Source organism: Bos mutus, chromosome 28 (genome assembly GCF_027580195.1).
Source record: "Bos mutus isolate GX-2022 chromosome 28, NWIPB_WYAK_1.1, whole genome shotgun sequence".
Lineage (NCBI taxonomy): Eukaryota > Metazoa > Chordata > Mammalia > Artiodactyla > Bovidae > Bos > Bos mutus.
The window spans coordinates 35278700-35302644 of record NC_091644.1 but is presented as its reverse complement, the minus strand read 5'-3'; the positions used below and the strand labels follow the sequence as shown (position 1 = coordinate 35302644).

At 36.5% G+C, this 23945-nt stretch overlaps 1 protein-coding gene across 1 annotated transcript in view; it reads left to right on the top strand.

Annotated features, from left to right (window-relative positions):
• Positions 1-23945, top strand: part of RYR2 (ryanodine receptor 2) — an 819609-nt gene that overhangs the window by 659437 nt on the left and 136227 nt on the right. The window contains exons 65-71 of the mRNA XM_070364567.1: positions 106-344; positions 1823-1904; positions 7604-7734; positions 11818-12138; positions 13734-13974; positions 15031-15118; positions 16872-16964. Coding sequence (XP_070220668.1) covers positions 106-344; positions 1823-1904; positions 7604-7734; positions 11818-12138; positions 13734-13974; positions 15031-15118; positions 16872-16964 — 1195 coding nt within the window. The remainder of the gene's footprint in view (positions 1-105; positions 345-1822; positions 1905-7603; positions 7735-11817; positions 12139-13733; positions 13975-15030; positions 15119-16871; positions 16965-23945) is intronic.

The following is a 23945-nucleotide window of genomic DNA, read 5'->3' as shown; positions in this document are numbered from 1 at the left end:
GTTGACTATTGTCATGAACAAATAAACATGATTTAAAAGCATGTTTTATTTGTATTTTCTGTGCTCCTACCACAAGGTATAAGTTGTCCCTTCTTTGCTCCCTAGGACTGTGATGAAGACTGGCCTGGAGAGTGTTAAAAGTGCACTCAGAGCCTTCCTGGACAATGCCGCAGAGGATCTGGAGAAGACGATGGAGAATCTTAAGCAGGGCCAGTTCACTCACACCCGAAACCAACCCAAAGGTGTTACTCAGATTATCAATTATACCACGGTGGCACTGTTACCAATGCTGTCATCATTATTTGAGCATATTGGCCAGCATCAATTCGGAGAAGATCTAATATGTATGTAAATCTATTAGAGTTTCATTATCTAAATGGTACAATCGGAAATTGTAACAGCCACATCATAGAGATTACTCAAACACTGCTTTAAATTTTTTTTTTTTTGGAAGAACACTTGAGGTTGACATTTGAGTTACAAAACCATTATTATAGATCATGAATTCACAGGAGAGACCAGTAAGGTAGTGGTTATAGATAGTCTACATTGTTGACATACAAGTTCCAAATTTTACTCTTTTTATGATGTCTTTTTCCATGGAAATTTTCTAATGCAGTTTCACCATAGGACATGCAGCATTAAGTGTTTTCAAATTATTTCTGAGTTGATGCAAATTGTTTGTGCAAGCTCTCCTACCAATATGTGAAGACTGCTGAGACAAAGTCTGTATCTAAATAATTGATCTACCAGGGTGGCTCAAATGTCTTTGGTTTATAGATTTCAGTCTGTTTTCATAGGGGATTTCATCTGCTGTTTTTGTCTGGAATTCTGTAGTTATTAAAAATAGCCACAGAATGCCGAAGCTTGAGTGGAAAGAGAACACATGACCTAAGTTCCTTCCCTTCTGCCTGTATGAACATGAAGGAAGATAAAAGCCCGTATCTAGCAGTCAAGTGGGTCTTGCCCACAGACCCACCCACTCAGACTCTCAAATGGTGTAGGTCTCCCAGGTAAAGTTCTGTAAAAACCATTGTGGTAATCAGAGAATGGCACAAAGACTAGTTTCAAAATATTGACACTACTTGAACCAGTGGGAACATTACTTCCCATCCCATATTGACATAGAAACAAGTATGGGGAGGAGAATGACTTCTCCATTCATGATATGGTGTGTCCTCCAGAAAGTGGTAACAGAGATGGCATTAGAAATCCAAGGTTCTTATATTTCTTTGCCTGTTGAACAGTTTATTGAATCAGAGATCATCTTAGAAGTTTTATTTTCTAACTTTAGAAACTACAAGAGTAATTTTCTTATGCTTGGAATTCTAAGTTGTTTCAGAAATAAATGATACACCCCATTCTCCAGCATTCTCATTCTTGTTCATTGAGAGTTAAAATAAAAGATACTGTCTTTATGTACCTTTGAAACAGGAGTCAAAATGGACCTGTCCTCCCAGATATTCTTATGCTTAGTTTTATTCTTGAAGAAATCCTTATTCTTATGCCTAAAGAAAAATGATAAATTGTTCCTGATAATATTTTGTCTGTATAATCAGAGCATGAGTCTTTAGAATGCTTTTAGCTCCTTCAAGAAAAGACTTTTATTTGAGAAAAGAGTTTTAAATGTAATTTAAATATAATTTTTAAATTTTGTATTTTAAAATATAATCATGAATTTAAATATAATTTTATATGTTATATTTTGTCAAATATTAAAATATTAGTATGTCTTTGATATAGAATTTTGTTTTTAGCCTAAACTTTCTCAGGACAGTGTATTGATAACAAGTGTTTTAAATGAAATTCTCTTTTTCCTTAGTGGAAGATGTACAGGTGTCATGTTATAGAATTCTGACTAGCTTGTATGCTTTGGGAACCAGCAAGAGTATTTATGTGGAAAGGTAAGATTTTAAGAGTTTAACTTCTTACTAATAGTTTTTTTAGATGTTATAATTATTCATTTCCAGGGTTTCATTTTATAACTTTTTCCTTAGTTATAAACTAAACAACCAGATTGATGTGTTGAATTCCTTGGGAGGAATTAGGCAATCTTTAAGCTAAATGCTAAATTTGATTGATATGTTTATTAATATAATAAATGCCAATTTATGAATGAAAAATGTAAAGCAATAATGGTAAAGACCATATTTAATATAAAGTTTAAACTTTACAGCATTAATGAATCTTATAAAAGACTGAATATGGGTAGTTATTAAACCAGTTTAATTTTTTCTTAAGTTCAAGAGGGGAAGATTTGTAGGGTCAGAGGATGTGGACAGATCAAGTAAGATAAGGTGTCCCCACTGAACTGAAGCAAAGAGATCACTGGTAACTTTAGTAAAAAATTTCTATGGAAGAGAGAAGAAAAAGAAGACTTTTTTTTACCAGTTAAAATAAAAAGATATGCTAATAAAAGACCAATAAATGAAGTAAAAATAAATCAAAGGTATTCTGAGAGAGGAATATTGAATAGATGTAAATTCTCTTCAAATTAATCTTAATTATAATACAATTTCAAGTAGATATTTGCTTTTTTACTGAACTTGAAAAAATAATTCAGAAGTTCATTAGGAAGAATAAATGCATGAGACTAGCATATACAATTTTGAGAGAGAAAAATAAAATAATAAATGGATATGCATGTGGCCTACCAAATATTAAAACTTTTTAAAAATGGTAAAGTTGCAATTACCAGTATATAGGAAAGTAGATCAATGTAAAAAAATAATTGCTTTTTTTCTAAATATTTTTGAAGTTTTATCTGCATTTTAAGTTAATCTTTTTTTAAATAATTTTTTGTGGCTATAAAATATATTTTATCCTAAGGAAGTATCATAATATATTGAAATGTTCCTTCATTTTTGACATATAGCCTCTTTTCTCTTTTCATTATCATAAATAATGCTAAATCTATGTTCACAATTTTCTGTGTGTATTTATTTTCTTTCCTTTATCAGAATTTGGAGATCTGGGTTAAAAAGTATGCACATATTAAAGGTTTATGATACACATTTTACTATTTTTTAAAAAACTGATTCATTTTATACTATAAAGTTTGCAAGAGTGCCGGGGACCAGCCCCGGCTGATCCAGGGTATTCGAAGGAGAGACGGCATAGGCGAGGATCAGGAAACACTTGCTTAATTAAATGTTAATTAAGGATATAAAGAGTAATAGAATGAGGATAGCTCAGTGAAGAAATTCAGTGGAGAAAAGAGGCTGAAATAAGGATAGCTCAGTGAGGAAATTCAGTGTAGAAAAGAGGCTGAATAATTCAGCCAGAAGGTAAGAGAAAGAACGACATGGTGAGACCAAGTTTCGGTGAACAAGGCCCGCACTTTATTTTCCAAAGTAGTTTTTATACCTTAAGTTATGCATAGAGGATAATGGGGGAAGGGGTAGAGTCAGGCTGCAAGCCAGGCTTTCTTCCTGCAAACTTATCATATGCAAAAGCTTAGGTGATTTGCATCATCTTCTGGGTCGCCCGGAGGCCTGTTAACATTTTAAGACCTTCTCTTCAGAAAACTTATTTTTCTCTAAAGGTGATTGGTCAGGAGCCACCCTCCCAAAAAGCATTAGATAAAGTTGCATTCCTACAGAGCAAAGGTGTGGTGGGCTATAACAAGAAAAAGAATTAACTCAAGGGTCCCAGGTTACAAACATTAAAGCTACTACTTACACCAATTATATTAATCAATACACTGCCAGGGACACAGCAGGTAAGGGATATGGAGACTTAGCAGCAAACATTGGCCCAACAAGTGAAAATCCCTTCACCAATACAATTTCTGATCAATCTTTTAACTGCTCAAAGGAATCTGTATTTAGACAGTTTAGAACATCTCTTGCCTCTCACAGTTGGGAGGCTCTGAACAATCACATGTGGCCGGAAAAACCTATTCAGGCAGGCTAGAGGATTTCCAAAGGAGTTTGTAGGTTAAACACTGTCACACCCAGGAATTATTAACTGGAGCTGTAAGCTAACTCTTTTTTCAGAGAGGTAGTGGGGGACAGCCCCCCGTAAAGTCAGAGGTGTAGGTGAGAGCACAAAGCAGAAAGTAGGCAGACTCTGGTTTTGGGGGTAGATGCTCGAGAATTTCCAGGGAGACTCCTGAGGCTCGATCCCGCCTTTGTGTATGCCGAGCCTCCTTCCTCATGACCTTTGTCATGGGCGGAGTTCCTCACGCTGGCTACCGGCAGTGATAGAATTCTAGTTGAGCTATTCCAGATCCTGAAAGATGATGCTGTGGAAAGTGCTGCACTCAATATGCAATATGCACTCAATATGCAATATGCCGGCTCCAGGCACAAGAGGATTCTTACTTCCTCACATGTTTCTCATTTCTGATTATTCTTTTTTACTATTTATAAATTTAATAGTTAAAATGGGATATCATTTTTATTTTCAGGTGCATTTCTCTGATTACTCGATATGGGCTACTTTGTTATGTTTACTTTGCCATTTTTATTTATTTGATAAATTGCCTTTTCTAATTTTTTGTCCATTTTTCTATTAGTTTATTGTCTTACTCATCAGTAATAACCTTTCTATTTATTAATTATTAACCTCTTGTCTGTCATTTCTCCTGTTTTTATGATTTTTCACATTTTTATCCCTTTATAGTGCTTATATATAAGACATAATGTTACAGATAGTTTTTATGCCATGAGAGTTTTGAACTTTTATATAATCAAATCTACCAGTTACGTCATATGTGTCTTCCTCTTATTTTCATGATTTTAAAAAGTTTATACTGTACCTTAACAACTAGAAATTAAAATATTTGTTCTCCTAGGTTTTTCATGTTTTCATTTGTCTAGATTTACTTTTTAATTCTTTTGTTCATTCAGTAAATATTTATTAAATGTCAGATTCTGGGATACAGCAATGAACAGATAGATCCCTGCTCTCAAAGAGCTTAGGTCAAGTGGAAGAAACAGAACAAATAAACTGATAAATGTTATAGTGGCAAGTTATTGTGTGTGAGGAGCACGCAATTCGGAGAATTACATGGGGTCGTCAGGAATGTATTTTTTAAAACATGGTTCTTTGGACTCAAAACTTTACTCAATAGGAAACAAGTAGGAGGTAAGTCTAGGTGTGTGTCTAATAACTTTTGTTGTCTCATTGAAATACGACTGGAGTCTTTAGCCAAATCATGGTTGAAAAAACAAGCGTGAGAAGCTTGAGGAAGGCAGAGAATATCCGAAATCGTTTGTTGTTCTTCGGTTGCTAAGTTGTGTCTCTTTGCGACCCCATGGACTGCAGCACACCGGCCTTCTTTGTCCTTCTCTACCTCCCGGAGTTTGCTCAAGTTCATGTCCATTGAGTTGGTGATGATGTCTAACCATCTAATCCTCTGTTGCCCTCTTCTGAAATGATTATCTCAGGGCTAAGAAGAGAATTTACTAGAAATGCATCTGAATTTCATGTTTCTGTTTGGCGTTTGTTATGTAGAATTTAAATTCAATTTTTAAATCATCCATCATGTCTAACATAATGATTTATTAAATGTTCCTTTTATTCACTGATTTAAAATAAACTCAATCATACACTAAATATGATAGGTTATATTTATAGAATGTGTTCTAGAATATACATTTCTAGAATTCTTTTCTATTATTTGATTTTTTGAATGATAAGAGCAGTACTGTTTAGCCTAAATTATTAGTATTTTGTAATTTATTTTAATACATGGTAGTCAAAATTCTCTTATGCCTCAGCAGTTATTCTCTTATACCTCAGCACTTACCGTTATTGTTTTTTGCTGTTCTTGCCTGGATATTTTTCTTGATAAAATTTGGATCATTCTCTTAGAGTCTAAAAAAAAGGTATATGTGCATTTTATTCAGTTAACTTCACAATTGTAGAGTGATTCTGGGCGAATATAAAAATAAAAATTTGAAGGTGAATAAAAGGTATTTGGAAAAAATGATGGTATACTAAAAAATGTAATGTTATAAAAATGTTATTTTTATACAAATCATTTAAAAGAAATGTTGCTATTTCCAGAAAACAACACAAATGATCAAAATTAATCTGAGAATTACTATTTGAATTGGTATTTTAAAGTGAATCATTAAGTAATTCAGAAGAATTATTAATGAAATAAAAGGACTAGCTCAATATCCTGGTGGCTCAGATGGTAAAAAGTCTGCCTGCAGTGCGGGAGACCAGTCTTCAATCCCTGGGTTGGGAAGATCCCTGGAGAAGGGAATGGCCACCCACTCCAGTATTCTTGCCTGGAGAATCCCATGGACAGAGGAGCCTGGTGGGCTACAGTCCATGGATGGGATCGCAAAGAGTCAGACACAGCTGAACAACTACTGCTTTCACGCTTTGAATCAGATGTCAGGAAATTGGTTACCTACCTTGGGGTCATACATGAAACATTTTAGGCTATTAACTTCTTAAAGTATGTCTCATTATTTTAAAACATTTATTGAACCCATATCGTGTACTAGATATTTTGCAATTCTGTCCTCATTTTTAGGTAAGGAAAGAAAAACTTGAAAAGTGTAAGTAATTTTCCTACAGTGAGTGACGCAGCGTTAGGAGTAAGATCAGGTCTTGGATCTGTATGAATAAAAGCCTGTGCTCTTTGTAATTGCTTGATGTCTTATTTTTAGTAATGCAATGTTATTCAATGTGTAAACTGAAGTTTACCTTATTCAGTTTCTTTCTGTGAAGGGATATTTTCTCCTAGCAGAGTACCTATCTAGTCGTTTTAATTAAAATATTAAATAATCAAGCATTATTTATTATTTTTTAATAAGAAATTTAAAACTACCCAAGAGAATTATGTTATCTTGTTAACTCAATCCATTTTATTGACTTTTAAATTAAATATATATACCAAGTCATTTAAAGAGTTCATAATTTGTTGAACTCTCATATTATTCTATATTTAATAAACATTTAAGGTGCCAGTAAAGCCTTGGATTAAGTAGAAAACTGAGGGAGAGAGAGAATTTAAATATATCAGTGGCAGGAGAATTCTTAAATAAATTGATCACAGTTTGATTCCCAAGGCACCACCTTCTCTTGAAAATGAATAAATCAGTTTTAAGTGTTATCAATAGTCTTTAGCATCTAGTGTATCTTACTATTTCATAACTAATAACCTGACATTATTTATATAACCCTGAAATTAATTATATATGGCAAACTTTCAGAAAGTTATATGTGTGTTAGTATTAGTACTTTATTTTTTTAAATTTTTTTATCAAAATCCATTTATTCATATGGCAAGAATTGTTCCTTAGAACACTGTGTTAAAAAAGAAAGAAAAGGAAACCAAATGAAATGTCCAAACTCGTGGAGGCATTTATAAGTGTGATTGTTGTTGTTGATATTTTTGGCTGTACTGTTTTTAACTTCTCTTAAGCTGACAGGTGATTTAGATTTAAAAAAAAAAAATGGTAGGAAACTTGCTATGGAAAGCAGATGATAATTTACAATATAGAGGTTGGATCTGAGGGGTAGTTTTTATCAGTAGCTCTATGATTGTCTTTCTTTTAGGTTGACTTTGCCAATTTTAATATAACTTCTTCAGTTATTCACTTAGCAGACTTTAAAAATGTAAAGTTTCCATTTACAGGCAACGTTCTGCATTGGGAGAATGTCTGGCTGCTTTTGCTGGTGCCTTTCCTGTAGCATTTTTGGAAACTCACCTGGACAAGCACAATATTTACTCCATCTACAATACAAAGTCTTCGAGAGAGAGAGCAGGTAGCACAGAAGCATGTGTGGTACTTGATATTTGAAGCTAAAACTGAATGACATTTGTAGTATTTTACAACCATAATTTTTTAATGGGCTATTTTAATTTATTATCTCCAAAGCTATTTGTTCTTAAGTCTTATTATTTGGAAGTTTTTGGAGTGTTGTATACTATCTCCATTGTTTTTCTGAAAGAAAATTCATTTCTTTTAAATTAATGAACCACAGACAAGTTAACCCTCTTAATAATAAGACAGAATAATCAGCAGTATGGAAAAAATAGGTCACTCTAATTCAGTTATCTCTTATAGGTAGTCAGCACATGTACAATATTCTTATTTGTTATGATTATGTATTCACTGGACAAGGAAATGGCAACCCACTCCAGTATTCTTGCCTGGGGAATCCTGTGGACAGAGGAGCCTGGTGGGCTGCTGTCCATGGGGTGGTACAGAGTCGGACACGACTGAAGCGGGTTAGCATGCATGCATGCATTGGAGAAGGAAATGGCAACCCACTCCAGTGGTCTTGCCTGGAGAATCCCCGGGATGGAGGAGCCAAGTGGGCTGCCATCTATGGGGTCCCACAGAGTCGGACATGACTGAGATGACAGCAGCAGCAGCAGCAGCAGCAGCATGGATTCATACTTTGCTTTTCTCTCAGTTCACTTGCTAGATCCATCTTATTGGGACAGTTTTATTTCATGTGATTTTTTTCTAACAGTATTGTCCTCTAAGTCTGATAAACTATATTGTATATTAGTTGTTTTCCAAAAGCCTTGCAATCAGTCACTTCAGTCACTCAGTCATGTTGGACTCTTTGGGACCCCATGGACTACAGCACACCAGGCCTGCCTGTCCATCACCAACTCCCAGAGCTTACTCAAACTCATGTCCATTGAGTCGGTGATGCCAGCCAACCATCTCATCCTGTGTCATCACCTTCTCCTCCTGCCTTCAATCTTTCCCAGCACCAGGGTCTTTTCAAATGAGTCAGTTCTTCATATCAGGTGGCCAGATTGTTGGAGTTTCAGCTTCAGCATCAGTCCTTCCAATGAATGTTCAGGACTGATTTCCTTTAGGATGGACTGGTTGGATCTCCTTGCAGTCCAAGGGACTCTCAAGAGTCTTCTCCAATACCATGGTTCAAAAGCATCAGTTCTTTGGCACTCAGCTTTCTTTATAGTCCAACTCTCACATCCATACACGACTACTGGAAAAACCATAGCTTTGAGTAGACAGACCTTTGTTGGTAATGTCTCTGCTTTTTAATATGCTGTCTAGGTTGGTCATAACTTTTCTTCCAAGAAACAAGCATCTTTTAATTTCATGGCTGCAGTCACCACCTGCAGTGATTTTGGTGCCCCCCCAAATAAAGTTGGTCACTGTGTCCACTGTTTCCCCATCTATTTGCCACGAAGTGATGGGACCAGATGCCATGATCTTAGTTTTCTGAATGTTGAGTTTTAAGTCAACTTTTTCCCTCTCCTCTTTCACTTTCATGAAGAGGCCCTTTAGTTCTTCTTCACTTTCTGCCATAAGGGTAGTGTCATCTGCAGATCTGAGGTTATTGATATTTCTCCCAGCAATCTTGATTCCAGCTTGTGCCTCATCCAGCCTGTTTCTCATGATGTACTCTGCATATAAGTTAAATAAGCAGGGTGACAATCTACAGCCTTGACGTATTCCTTTCCCTATTTGAACCAGTCTGTTGTTCCATGTCCAGTTCTAACTGTTGCTTCCTGACCTGCATACAGATTTCTCAAGAGGCAGGTCATGTGGTCTGGTATTCCCATCTTTCAGAATTTTCCACAGTTTGTTGTGATCCACACAGTCAAAGGCTTTGGCATAGTCAATTAAACAGAAGTAGATGTTGAGTTCCCCAAACTTGGACAAGAATATTTGCTGTTCACAAATGCATGCATCTCTGTTAATGAGACATATGCATTTAATTAATGAGATCATTTAGTTAATGAGATCATTTTGTGTAATTCATGTTTGTATGGGAGTTACTGGTTACACTAATTTTATAGTGAATTTTTCAAGTAAGAATGCTTTTTAAAAGCTGAATAATTATCATTTACTTTACCTAGTTTGTGATTCTAATTTCATATCACAGAGAGGAAGCTAAAGGAAAATATATTGACTATAACTTACTGATATTTTTCGAGATAGTTGCATAATATATTTGTAAACAGTAAAACACAATTGAATTTGTATTATTATCTGTGTAAGCATGTCTTGTTGTCTTATTAAGGATTTTTGATCCTTTAATATTTTTGCAATGAATCAAGCATGAAACAGATTGCTATTTCATTACAGATAAGCAAATACACAGAGCCAATAATTTACCTGTTTATTTCTTATAATACATCATTTTCATAACAAAGCAAAGGAACTGCATTTAGTGATTCTCCTTCATTCACTTTTTACTCAAGCCATTCAACATATGATTGTTGGTAGGTGGAGGAGACAGGATACAAAGATGAATATGATTTGGTTCTTTTCCTCTGGGAGGTTCTAGATGCATCAAGGGAGAAAACTGATGAATATATGTGATAGAATTCACAATAAAGAACACTGGGGATGTGAAAAAGCAGTTTGAGCTAAGAGCACCTGGGAAGACTTAGCAAAGTTGGTACAATATGAGCCTTGAAATTAGGGACACTGCAACGCTGGTACTTAGGGGAAACTTCAAGTACTTTGAGGTGGTGATAGCTTTCAGGGAAGAAAGAGAAAAGATGAGGTAAGTATTGGAAAACCAAGAAGAGGTGAGGCAGGCTTTCCAGGTCAGGTAAGGAATGGGGACTGTACCAGTGCAATAGGACCCTTTCACTGGCTTTGAAAAGTGGAGTAACATGAGTAGATTTGCATTGCAGCAAAACATCATGATAGAAATAAGAGAGATGGAGTAGTGTGTGTCACCAATTAGAAAATGATTGTGGTAATTCAGAAGAGATCTGATTGGATAAGGCCCCTTGGATGAAGTTTGTAGTGCAGAGGTTATGAGAAATCCTCGAGATACAAGCATTTCCTATAGGAGATGAAGGAGCCTCCCAGCCTAGAATTTCTCCCAGGTTTCTAACCTGGGTGACTCGCCAGACAACCTTGTCCTCACCGAGATACTACTAGTACAGGCTGAAGAGCTAGATTGGAGAGGAAGGGTCAAGTTTAATTTAGACCCTTTTGCAGTGGCTTTTTGACACATTCCTTATGAAGCACATACTCACACAAAGCTTTAGGAAATATGGGATTGAGAGTTAATTTGCCTGATCAGAATCTCAAAGGAATGGCCAGAATTGCCTAGGCAAACATACAAGCTAAGAGAAGTGAGTTCAACACAAATCTCTAAAGAAAACCCACATATAAAAGTTCAGCAAGGTGAAAAGATTTAGTAAAAAGAGACTGGCAAAATTTAGAAAAGAGTCAAGAAAGACTGAATGCATTGAAGTTAAGGAAAGGGGGATTTTAGGAAAAGGGAATTTTGGTCAGTGATGTGAAGTTTTACTTTAGATAAGGATTAAAAAAATAAAATTGTTTAGTGGTAGAAAGCAGAGCATTCACATCTGTGGCTAGGAGAGCATCTGAAAAGTGAACAGTCTGGGAGAGACTTAAGCAAATGTATAGGCTGCTAGGGAGGAGACAATGGAGAAGGAGCTGAAGATGCAATCCTGAGCAAGGCATCTGCTGGAGTGTAGGCTTGACATCAGGTCACAGGTGGAACAGTGAACCTCAGAACTCCTTCCTCTGAAAAGGGGAATAGAGGTGAATGTGAAACCAGATGCACAAATCCTGGCCACATGAGAGCAGGCAGTTGGAGGGAGAGACATCTGATACTCCTGTTTGCTCTGAAGTACAAGGGGTGGTCATTTGCTGATCTTCAGGTGGTGGAGTTGGGACTTGGGGGCAAAGAAAGTTTGAAATAGCTACCATGAGAAGAGGGAGTGGGATCCAGCTGAAGACATGCCAGGTCTGGCTGAATTTTGAAGCTCAGCATGAAATGGTTGCTGATGTCTGTTATTAACAGTGGCCACGTGGCTGGCAGGTCACTTCTTTGACCGAACACGTGTCATTTGTATGTGTGTTTCTCTAGCTCTTAATTTGCCTGCTAACGTGGAAGATGTTTGTCCAAATATACCGTCTTTGGAGAAGCTCATGGAAGAAATTGTGGACTTGGCTGAGTCCGGGATTCGCTACACACAGATGCCACACGTGATGGAAGTTGTCCTGCCCATGCTTTGTAGTTACATGTCTCGTTGGTGGGAGCATGGGCCTGAGAATAATCCGGGAAGGGCTGAGATGTGCTGTACAGCTCTGAACTCAGAGCACATGAACACGCTGCTGGGCAATATCCTGAAAATCATATATAATAACTTGGGTATTGATGAGGGAGCCTGGATGAAGAGGTTAGCAGGTAAGACTGAGAAGCAATGTGCCATTTACGTTTTGTTTTCAGAAAGGTTCAAAGTACAGAAGACTAGAATCTTCCTCTCTCAGTCTTGATTAATATTTGCTTCTGTACTCAAAAAATATTCTTGATTATTTCTTTCATGCTGTTTGCTGTTCTTAAAAAAAAAACCAAAAACTAGATTTAATCAGACATTGTGTAACTTTCCATATAGTTAGTACATTTAAGTGAGTAAACATTTTCTTAATTTGACCAATCTCATGAAGATTAATCTTGCTAAGATTAATTAAAACACAGCAATCAAAATTAATGATTCTGTAGACAGAGAGAAAAATAAAACTGGATTTTGAACTCACCCACTTTTAGTAATCTATCTTTGCAGGAGTCAGGGAGGATTGCACTATTTATATTGAATAATTGGAAGCAATCTGAGTGACCAGGCACTAGAGAATGGTTAAACAGGTTGTGTATATCCATATTCCAGAGTATTATGCTTTCTTTAAATGTTAAGATTTCAATATTTTATGACTTAGAGAATATTCAGAATATCATGGAGGATTAAAAGAGTTTTAAAAACTTGAGTTTGAAAGTATACATATGAAGTTGTTTATTGGCAGAATCCCCCCCCCAAATACACCAATGTCTTATTAATTTGGATAGGGTGATTTTGGTTCATTTTTAACATCTCTCTTTTATACATTTCCCCATTGCATCTATATTACACTTACAGGAAAAAAATTCATTTTAAAAAAGGCTTAAAAAATAAACTTATGGTTACCAAATGGGAAAGGTTGCTGGGGTTGGGGGGGGAGGAATAAATTAGGAGTTTGGGATTAACGTGTACACACTACTATATATAAAATAGACAGTCAATAAGTACCTACTATATAGCAGAGGGAACTCTACAGTATTCTGTAATAACCTATATGGGAAAGGAGTCTGATAAAGAATGGATATATGTATATGTATAGCTGAATCACTTTGCTGCACACCTGAAAGTAATACAACATTGTAAATCAACTATACTCCAATATAAGATAAAAATTAAATTAAAAAAATGGCCCAATCAAGCTTAAAACTGTTGTTAACAGCTTCAACTATTATTAAATAAAAAGGCAATATTATATGTAATCTAACTCTTCCTTTGGAACAAAGATGAAGACAGTTAAAGTGTCATGGCATAGTGGTTATGTTGTAGTAGACATGTGGTCTCAGGATTATTCAATGTGTATCTCTTCTTTAAAAAAAAAAAAAAGAGGGGCCCAGGGGACTTTTTCCACTGGGGGACTTTTCTTCTTTGTGGGAAAGTAATTGATTTTCAAAGTGAATGAATGTCTTTTTTTTTTAATTCTCATTTAGCTACCAATTTCTTTTTTGAAAACAAGGAAGCACGTCAGATTCAATTCAGTAATCATTTTTGAGCAGCAGCTATGTAATTAGGTTTGGGACTAGAAAAGGGGCTGAGGGATGGGCTGAATTCTGAAGGAAGCCATGTGCTGGAGGAGAGGGAGGCTTAATCATGCTACAATTGTAATGACCATCTAATCCTCATTTAATGAATGTTTATGCAGAACAGCATATTAATGTCTTTCTTCAAACAGTGTTTTCCCAGCCTATTATAAATAAAGTGAAACCTCAGCTCTTGAAAACTCATTTCTTGCCATTAATGGAGAAGCTCAAGAAAAAGGCAGCAATGGTGGTATCAGAAGAGGACCATCTGAAATCTGAGGCCAGGGGAGATATGTCTGAAGCCGAACTTCTCATCCTAGATGAGTTCACCACACTGGCCAGAGATCTCTATGCCTTCTATCCGCTCCTGATTAGATTTGTGGACTATAACAGGTAGACCAGCGGTCCCCAACCTTTTTGGCACCAGGGACTGCTTTCATAGCAAATAATTTTTCCATGGACCTGGGGTTGGGTTGAGAGTGATGGTTTTGGGATGATTCAAGCACATTACATTTATTTCTATTATTATTGCTTTGTGATATATAGTGAAATAATTATGAAACTCACCATGAGGCATAATTACTGGGAGCCTTGAGTTTGTTTTTCTGCAAATAAGGGGTACTTCCCATGGTGAAGAATCTGCCTGCTAATGCAGGAGACATGGATGTGATCCATGAGTCAGGAAGATCCCCTAGAAAAGGAAATGGCGATTCACTCTAGTATTCTTGCCTGGGAAATCCCATGGACAGAGGATCCTGGTGGGCTACAGTCCATGGGGTCGCAAAAGAGTCAGACACAACTGAGTGACTAAACAACAACAACACAAAAGGAGAAAACACATAGATCTCTCGTGTGTGCAGTTTACAGTAGAGTCTAATGCCACTCATGCTGTGACAGGAGGCAGAGCTCAGGCGATAAAGAGAGTGATGGGGAACAGCTGTAAATACAGATGAATCTTTGCTCGCTTGCCTGCAGCTCACCTCCTTCTTTGCAGCCTTGTTCCTAACAGGCCATGGACTGCTAACCGTCCATGGATTGGGGACCCCTGAAGTAGAATGTTCAAAAGTGATTTAATGTCTCTAATTCAGTCATAACTTTACTGGGTTCATATGTCCCAGTGGAATTGCTTCATTCACTACTTAGCAATGAGATTTTGCATGAGGATGACATTACCAGATGTTTGTACATAAGTGAATTTCGCCAAGCACAAATTACAGTGGGAGATCCCATTCTGGAGCAGTCTACCTCTCATATGTGAAAGCTAGTAGTTTGTCAGTTACAATGTTTAAATTATTTTAAAGGTTACAACTGTACACTGAACAATTTTTGAGCTCTGTGAGCAAGCACGATTGCCCTCAGTTTACTTGGTTTCAAACTTTGAGAGGTGATTTTTTTTTTTTTAATTAACTTTAAGAAGTAACTGAGGCACCACTTTATTATACGCTCCAGGGCAAAATGGCTGAAAGAGCCTAACCAAGAAGCAGAAGATCTTTTCCGCATGGTTGCTGAGGTGTTTATCTACTGGTCAAAATCCCATGTAAGTAGAAAAATATTGACAATGCTTACTGTTTCATATATGTTAAGGACTTACAAAATTTAATCAATTTCCCAATCCCCTTAGTTAATACCTATTACAGTTTCTCAAGCTTGTCTCATAAATATCATTAAACTGGTGAGGAGAGAGACAAGGTTTCTCTGGGGAGTTTGAGGCAGTGTAAGCCTTCTGTTGACTATTGTAACTTATCCTCAGTCACAATGATTTTTAATTGCCCTGAGTTATCATAACTGATTTATCATAATCAGTAGGTTTTTAGATGAATGCCCAATGATACTTTTAAGAATAATAAAAAATCTGAGTATGTGCTTTTTAATTTCATGAATATATTTAAAACACAAACATGTTCAGTTCAGTCACTCAGTCATGTCTGACTGTGACCCGATGGACTGCAGCACACCAGGCTTCCCTGTCCATCACCAACTCCCAGAGCTTACTCAAACGCATGTCCATAGAGTCAGTGATGCCATCCAGCCATCTCATCCTCTGTCATCCCCTTCTCCTCCTTCCTTCAATCTTTCCCGGCATCAGGGTCTTTTCCATTGAGTCAGTTCTTTGCATCAGGTGGCCAAAGTATTGGAGTTTCAGCTTCAGCATCAGTCCTTCCATTGAACACCCAGGACTGATCTCCTTTAGGATGGACTGGTTGGATCTCCTTGCAGTCCAAGGGACTCTCAAGAGTCTTCTCCAACACCACAGGTCAGAAGCATCAATTCTTCAGTGCTCAGCTTTTCTTTATAGTCCAACTTTCACATCCATACATGACTACTGGAAAAACCATAGCTTGGACTAGATGGACCTTTGTTAGCAAAGTAATGTCTCTGCTTTTTAGTATGCTGTCTAGGTTGGTCAAAAAAAATTTTGTTTTCCAAGGAACAAGCGTCTTTTAATTTCATGGCTGCAGTCAACCTGAAGTGATTTTGGAGCCCCCCAAAATAAAGTCTCATTGTTTGTTTCCCCATATATATTTTAACTCAGATTTTTAAAGGTGAAACTATATAAGTATCCATAAGATTAATAGTAAAATTAGAATATTAATATGAGCTGGATGAAAATTGAGGCTTAGTCTATTCTCTGTCCTCAGTAGAAATCGTTAATTGCTTATTAATTATTAATATATGTAGATGCTTACTATGAAGCTGTTTTGTTCAGGTTATGCTTCTTTAAAAAAGAAGGACATACAGTTATATTGTTAGCCTCTCTTTTAAAACTCTGTGGTTTCTGCTTTTATTCTATATTTGCTTTAACTACTACCAGTGCTTAAACACTTGACTTTCCTGGTGTTTTTATGTTCCTAAATTTAAAGTGAATAAAATAATGTTAGGGTACATGAAAAAGTAGTTAAAATATCTGACAGAAAGTTGTGTTATAGTTGTGCACGCCCTTAGTAAACCTGTGTTTATTCCAAAAGCAGTACATGTGCTTTTCATCAAGTAGTTGGAGTTCGAGTGTTCATTTTATCCCCTGGTAGCTGTGTGACTTGGTTACTTAAATTTCCTAAATCTTAGTTTTCCCATCTTTAAAACATTCATATTTCTATCTTAGTTCCCAGAATTGTTGTTCCCAGCCAGGCACCCTCACTGGATATTCAACAGCTATTTGTTTCCTTTCTTTATATCTTATATATTAAATTACTACTTATCTTGGTAGAAACTTTGGGGTCCTGTGTAATCTGTAATTATTTGAACTTCTTATCTCTGTGATTTTAATTGAAACCTCCTTTGGAACGTCTCAGAATTTCAAAAGGGAGGAGCAGAACTTTGTGGTGCAGAATGAAATCAACAATATGTCTTTCCTTATTATGGACACCAAGTCAAAGATGTCCAAGGTATGACTATAATCCATTTTATGTTCTAGAAAATGTTTGAATATTATGTTCATTCATTGAATAGGTTGATATTTTTTAGATCTTTTGAAGGTTTATACCTGGAATTTGATAGATTTGATAATATTGTTTACTGACTAAACACACACCCACACAGATTTAAGGATACCTAGGACTTGTAATCAGGTGTGGTAAGATATATAGACATGGAAATGACTGTCATGGAGGAAGAAGATTTTATTCACAGTTCCCTGGAGGCAGAAGGGTAAGTCATGAGGCAGAGGGATGAAGGGGAGAATGTGAACAGGAACCTTTCTTATGGTTTCTGTGGGAAGGAGCAGGCATCGTAGGGTAAGAAGGTTTAGAATTGGATGGTTTGAATAATTTCAGTGGGCTCTGGGGTGTAGGGACTGTTCCTAGTTGTCTGGTGCCTGGTCCTTGGTGATGAGGGCAGGTGGACTGGGGTTCAGGTAAAGGAGATGATTGGAGGACAAGGACTCTGGATTGACTGGTTTGTCTGTGAAAGATGTGCTTACAGGCAAGTAATTTTGTATCTCTAGGAACTGACTAGCTCTGGGAGGAGCAATCAAAGATCAGTAAGGCCAAAGATATCAAAGCATCAAAATAATAAGGCATGCTTAATAGACATGCTAAGTCACTTCAGTCATGTCCAACTCTGTGCGACCTCATAGGCGGCAGCCCACCAGGCTCCCCCGTCCCTGAGATTCTCCAGGCAAGAATGGTTGGAATGGAAATGGGTTGCCATTTCCTTCTCCAATGCATGAAAGTGAAAAGTAAAGTGAAGTCGCTCAGTCGTGTCTGACTCAGCGACCCCATGGACTGCAGCCCACCAGGCTCCTCCGTCCATAGGATTTTCCAGGCAAGAGTACTGGAGTGAGTTGCCATATACACATTCACAAAATTGCCAACCAATATGATGTACCTATAATTAGTCAATGATATATATTCATCAAGAGTAAATATATGTACATATATACACCTCAAAATAATTAGCTGCATTGTTTAAGAAAGAACCACATGGATAAATATAAAATTCTCACACATGAAATGGAAATTTTTGTTTTCTCTGTCACTCAAGTTGGGGATTGGCATGTACGCATGGTTGCTCAGTCATGTCCAGCTCTGCAGAAGACCTTTAAAAACACTGAAAAATATGTGCTTTTATTGTTTGTATTAGAACTAAATAAGAAGATGAATATATTACATGGGATAGTGCACAAGGTATGCTAGCGAATAGTCAAATATGCAAAATAGTAAGGCACTCTAGCCAAGGATATCAATCTCTACCAACTCAACAAATTACTCAAGAGAGATGCCTTGGGAGAAGGGAGATGGTACCCCAGTGAACCCCAAGAGTCCATCTGATTTGTTCCATTGATGATCACTGGGAAAATAAAACAGCATCACCCAATACTCTAGTCTTATTTAGAGTTGTAAATGCCATGTATTTGACACTACTAGACATGAACTTAAAATTAATGCTAGTTGAAGCTTTGTATCCCTAGTTGTCTGACTGCTATGGGCTATTATTTTGTGTGTCTGTGTTATTGAAACTCTCAAAAAAGATGATAAATTTTCTTTTCTCTGGGAAGACAATAAGCCTGAAGAGTGAGGAGTTGCTCCTTTGGAAGATGGTGTACTAAGAGTATACATTTCATAGGGGTATTTTGAACTGAAAACTGTTAGTGAATCATTTTGCTTTGTCATTATGTTGTCAGTTTAGCCCAGTGTTAACAGAGGCATAGAGAGAGGCCATAAGAGGTCAGGGATTCTTCAGTATTTGCAAATTAATCAATGTGATACACCACATTAACAAATTGAAAGATAAAAACCATATGATTATCTCAATAGATGCAGAGAAATCCTTTGACAAAACTCAACATCCATTTATGATAAAAATCCTCCAGAAAGCAGGCATAGAAGGAACATACCTCAACATAATAAAAGTTATATATGATAAATCCACAGCAAACATTATCCTCAGTGGTGAATAATTGAAAGCATTTCCCCTAAAGTCAGGAACAAGACAATGATGCCCACTCTCACCACTACTATTCAAAATAGTTTTGGAAGTTTTAGCCACAGCAATCAGAAAGAAAAAAGGAATCCAGATTGGAAAAGAAGAAGTCAAACTCTCCGTGTTTGCAGATGACATGATCCTCTACATAGAAAACCCTAAACACCCCACCAGAAAATTACTAGAGCTAATCAATGAATATAGTAAAGTTGCAGGATATAAAATTAACACACAGAAATCCCTTGCATTCCTATACACTAACAATGAGAAAACAGAAAGAGAAACTAAGGAAACAATTCCATTCACCATTGCAACGATAAGAATAAAATACTTAGGAATAAAGTGAAGTTGCTCAGTCGTGTCCGACTCTTTGCGACCCCATGGACTGTAGCCTACCAGGTTCCACCATCCATGGGATTTTCCAGGCAAGAATACTGGAGTGGATTGCCATTTCCTTCTCCAGGAGATCTTCCCTCCCCAGGGATTGAACCCAGGTCTCCTGCCTTGTAGGCAGATGCTTTACCATCTGAGCCACCAGGGGAGTCTCTATACTTAGGAATAAATCTACCTAAAGAAACAAAAGACCTATATATAGAAAACTATAAAACACTGATGAAAGAAATCAAAGATGACACAAATAGATGGAGAAATACACCATGTTCATGGATCAGAAGAATCAATATAATGAAAATGAGTATACTTCCCAAAGCAGTCTATAGATTCAATGCAATCCCTATCTAGCTACCAATGGTATTTTTCAGAGAACTAGAACAAAGAATTTCACACTTTGTATGGAAGTACAAAAAACCTCAAATAGCCAAAGCAATCTTGAGAAAGAAGAATGGAACTGGAGGAATTAATCTGCTTGGCTTCAGGCTATACTACAAAGCAACAGTCATGAAGACAGTATGGTACTGCCACAAAGAAAGAAACATAGATCAATGGAACAAAATAGAAAGCCCAGAGATAAATCCATGCACCTATGGACACCTTATCTTTGACAAAGGAGGCAAGAATATACAATTAAGAAAAGTCAATCTCTTTAAAAAGTGGTGCTGGGAAAACTGGTCAACCACTTGTAAAGAATGAAACTAGAACACTTTCTAACACCATACACAAAAATAAACTCGAAATGGATTAAAAATCTAAATGTAAGACCAGAAACTATAAAACTCCTAGGGGAAAACACAGGCAAAACACTCTCTGACGTAAATCATAGCAGGATCCGCTATGACCCACCTCCCAGAGTAATGGAAATAAAAGCAAAAATAAACAAATGGGACCTAATTAAACTTAAAAGCTTTTGCACAATGAAGGAAACTATAAGTAAGGTGAAAAGACAGACTTCAGAATGGGAGAAAATAATAGCAAATGAAGCAACTGACAAACAACTAATCTCAAAATACACAAGCAGCTCCTGCAGCTCAATTTCAGAAAAAATAAACGACCCAATCAAAAAATGGGCCAAAGAACTAAATAGACATTTCTCCAAAGAAGACATACAGATGGCTAACAAACACATGAAAAGATGCTCAACATCACTCCTTATCAGAGAAATGCAAATCAAAACCATAATGAGGTACCATCTCACGCTGGTCAGAATGGCTGCTATCCAAAAGTCTACAAACAATAAATGCTAGAGAAGGTGAGGGAAAAAAGGAATGCAAAACTGGTACAGCCACTATGGAAAACAGTGTGGAGATTCCGTAAAAAACTGGAAATAGAACTGCCTTATGACCCAGCAATCCCACTGCTGGGCATACACACCGAGGAAACCAGAATTGAAAGAGACACGCGTACCCCAGTGTTCATCGCAGCACTGTTTACAATAGCCAGGACATGGAAGCAACCTAGATGTCCATCGGCAGACGAATGGATGAGAAAGCTGTGGTGCATATACACAATGGAATATTACTCAGCTATTAAAAAGAATGCATTTGAATCAGTTCTAATGAGGTGGATGAAACTGGAGCCTATTAAACAAAGTGAAGTAAGTCAGAAAGAAAAACACCAATACACTATATTAATGTATGTATATGGAATTTAGAAAGATGGTAACGATGACCCTATATGCGAGACAGCAAAAGAGACACAGATGTAAAGAACAGACTTTTGGACTCTGTGGGAGAAGGTGAGGGTGGGATGATTTGAGAGAATAGCATTGAAACATGCATATTATCATATTTGAAATAGATTGTCAGGAACTTCTTCTGAACAGAGATTGAGACCAAATACAAATACCAACCAAGAGACAAATTGTCACATATCAAGTCTTCAGCTAGTCCCTCAAGCAGGGATAATCACTATGTGTATGGAGTACCATTTGTAAAACTATAAGAAGACTGTAAGTTGGCCAGCAGACCAATGTGGAGTAAGGTGATCTGGGATAGGGAAGCTCAGTTTGACCTAAAGCAAAATATCTGTAGCCTAGAGAGAGGCCAGTATATAGATAATTGGCCATAATACTTGGGTAATTCTAGTTTTCTTATTTTTTGAGGAACCTCCATGCAGTTCCACAGTGGTTGAACCAATTTGCATTCCCACTAATAGTGCACGAGGGTTCCCTTTCTTCCACTTTGTCACCAAAACTTGTATCTTTTGTCTTTATGATGTATAGTGTCACTTTTATACTTCATATATCTAAAAATGTTTAAATAATCTATCATTTTGTTTGTGTCTACTTTGGGAGAGTTGTAGGCCATTTCATTGGGCAACTACTAGAAAATTCTTCCCTTTTTCTTGGTCCTCTATTAAATTTTAGATCATTTTAGGTGAATTTGTTGGAGCTATATCTGTGGTGTGTGAGAGAGAAAGATAGAAATACACACACAGATTTATTTAAGACAGAGTTTGTTTGTCCTACTTTCCTCCTTAACTATGCTGTCGACAGAAATAATCAATAAACAGTCTAATAATAGGAATAAACAAGAGTTTTATCAGAGCCAAACAGAACTGTAACCTGGGAGACACAGATTCAAGAAGCACTCATCAGAGGTGTGTTCTGCCATACTGCAAAATGCAGGAGACTAATAAAGGCAAACACCAGAAAATTACTTAAGTTGTTTGTCAAGAATTATGATTGGAGCTGGCAAGAAGTGTGCTTGTTAAGTAAGGGTTGATTTGGATCTGAAATAGTTGCATAGTTACCAGAGGAGGTCTTGAGACTATAAGGTTATAGCTGGAAGCTGCTAGCAGATCTTGTTTTGAGGGTGGCTGGTGGTGTCCTTGAGTCTGGTACAGTTCAGAAAATTCAGGTTCTCAGTAATGCAGGATCATGTCTCCAACCACACTCACAGTGGCCACTGAGCTCCATTTTGGATGCCTGAACAACTGTTACTCTATTTTAATTTTTTAAATGTATTGTTTTCTTTAATGGTTAAAGCAGATGTGCAATGAGTGTTTGGCGGGTCACAAAACAAGCTGTTCTGGTTAGTGTAAAATTTCAGTTAAATTATGTGTGACCTAAGAATGACTTCCCCAGATCTCAATATCTGAAATTTTCTTCCATCAGTACCTACATATTGACCACGTTATTGTGTATTCATGTCTGATTCAAATGTTAGGTGATGGATTGAAAATAAAATATGCACATTCAGTAACTATAGCAGTTCTGTTCAAATTATTGAACAGCTCCTATGAGTCAGGCACAGTGCTTAGTTCTATATACAGAAAGGAACAAAATAGGTTTGACCAGTTCCCTAATGGAGCTCCAAAGTCTGGGGAGGAAACAGGCACTGAAGAAGCAAAACCAACACATACAGATGTCCATGAGGATATTTGGTTTTGTGTATATTTAATTTCTTCATACCAACAGTGGACTGTTATCAGCCATAAATGTTCAAAGATATATTAACTATTCTTTTCGGTTTACAGATTTCCTGCAGTATAGAAAACAAGATTACATAATATTTTGAGCATAGGCGGAATTAATTTTTCTACTATTTCTCAAAATTGAACAATGTAGACTTGCCTTTACTGTTGATTTAAATTATTTTTATTATAACGTCACCTAAATATTTATAAATATCAAACCAAGTTTAAGTTCCATTTACTTATGCAACCATAAAGCTGAAAGAGTTATAGAAGTTAAAATCAAAGAAAATTTCAACATCAATACAATGTAGGTTTTAATGTATTAATATTTAGTAATATTGTTTTTCTAAGACTGAATTACCAGTGTTGGGTTGAAATATGTTTGCATAATTTGTTTAATTTTTAGGATGGAGGTTCCTCATGTGGGTTGATTATTTTAATCACTGTGGCTATGTTTCCTTTTAGCAAAGAGCTCATTCAAAACCACTAATTCATTATTTTTATAGATTAATGAATTTAAGAGTACAAATAACTATTCATTGTACTTTTTAAATGAAACTTAATAATCTCTAACAAATTGGTACAGATGAATGTGGGATCTATGCAATAAGTGGGCTTCCCAAGTGGCGTTATTGATAAAGAATCTGCCTGCCAGTGCAAAAGACGTAAGAGACACAAGTTTGATCCCTGGACCAGAAAGATCCCTGGAGTAGGAAATGGCAACCCACTCTAGAATTCTTGCCTGGAGAATCCCCATGGACAGAGGAGCCTGGCAGGTTATAGTCTGTAGGGTCACAAAGAGTTGGACATGACTGAAGCTATAAGTACATCTCTTTGGAATGTGAATATGATTCTTATTACTATGGTTCAGATTTTATAGATTTGATATATATATCAATATATGCTATATATATAATGATATAATACATTGTATGATATATATGATATTATTAACATATCAGCTACTGTCACTACATGATTTCAGTTGTTTCAAAACTTTCACTATGCAAAAACCTTCTTTGAGTATCATGTTGTGATATATTTTGCCTTCTTGTGGGCAAGACAGATCATTTGTATGTTAAATTTTCTTCTGTTTTTTCTTAGCTCAAAACTATTATACCATATCATTATCA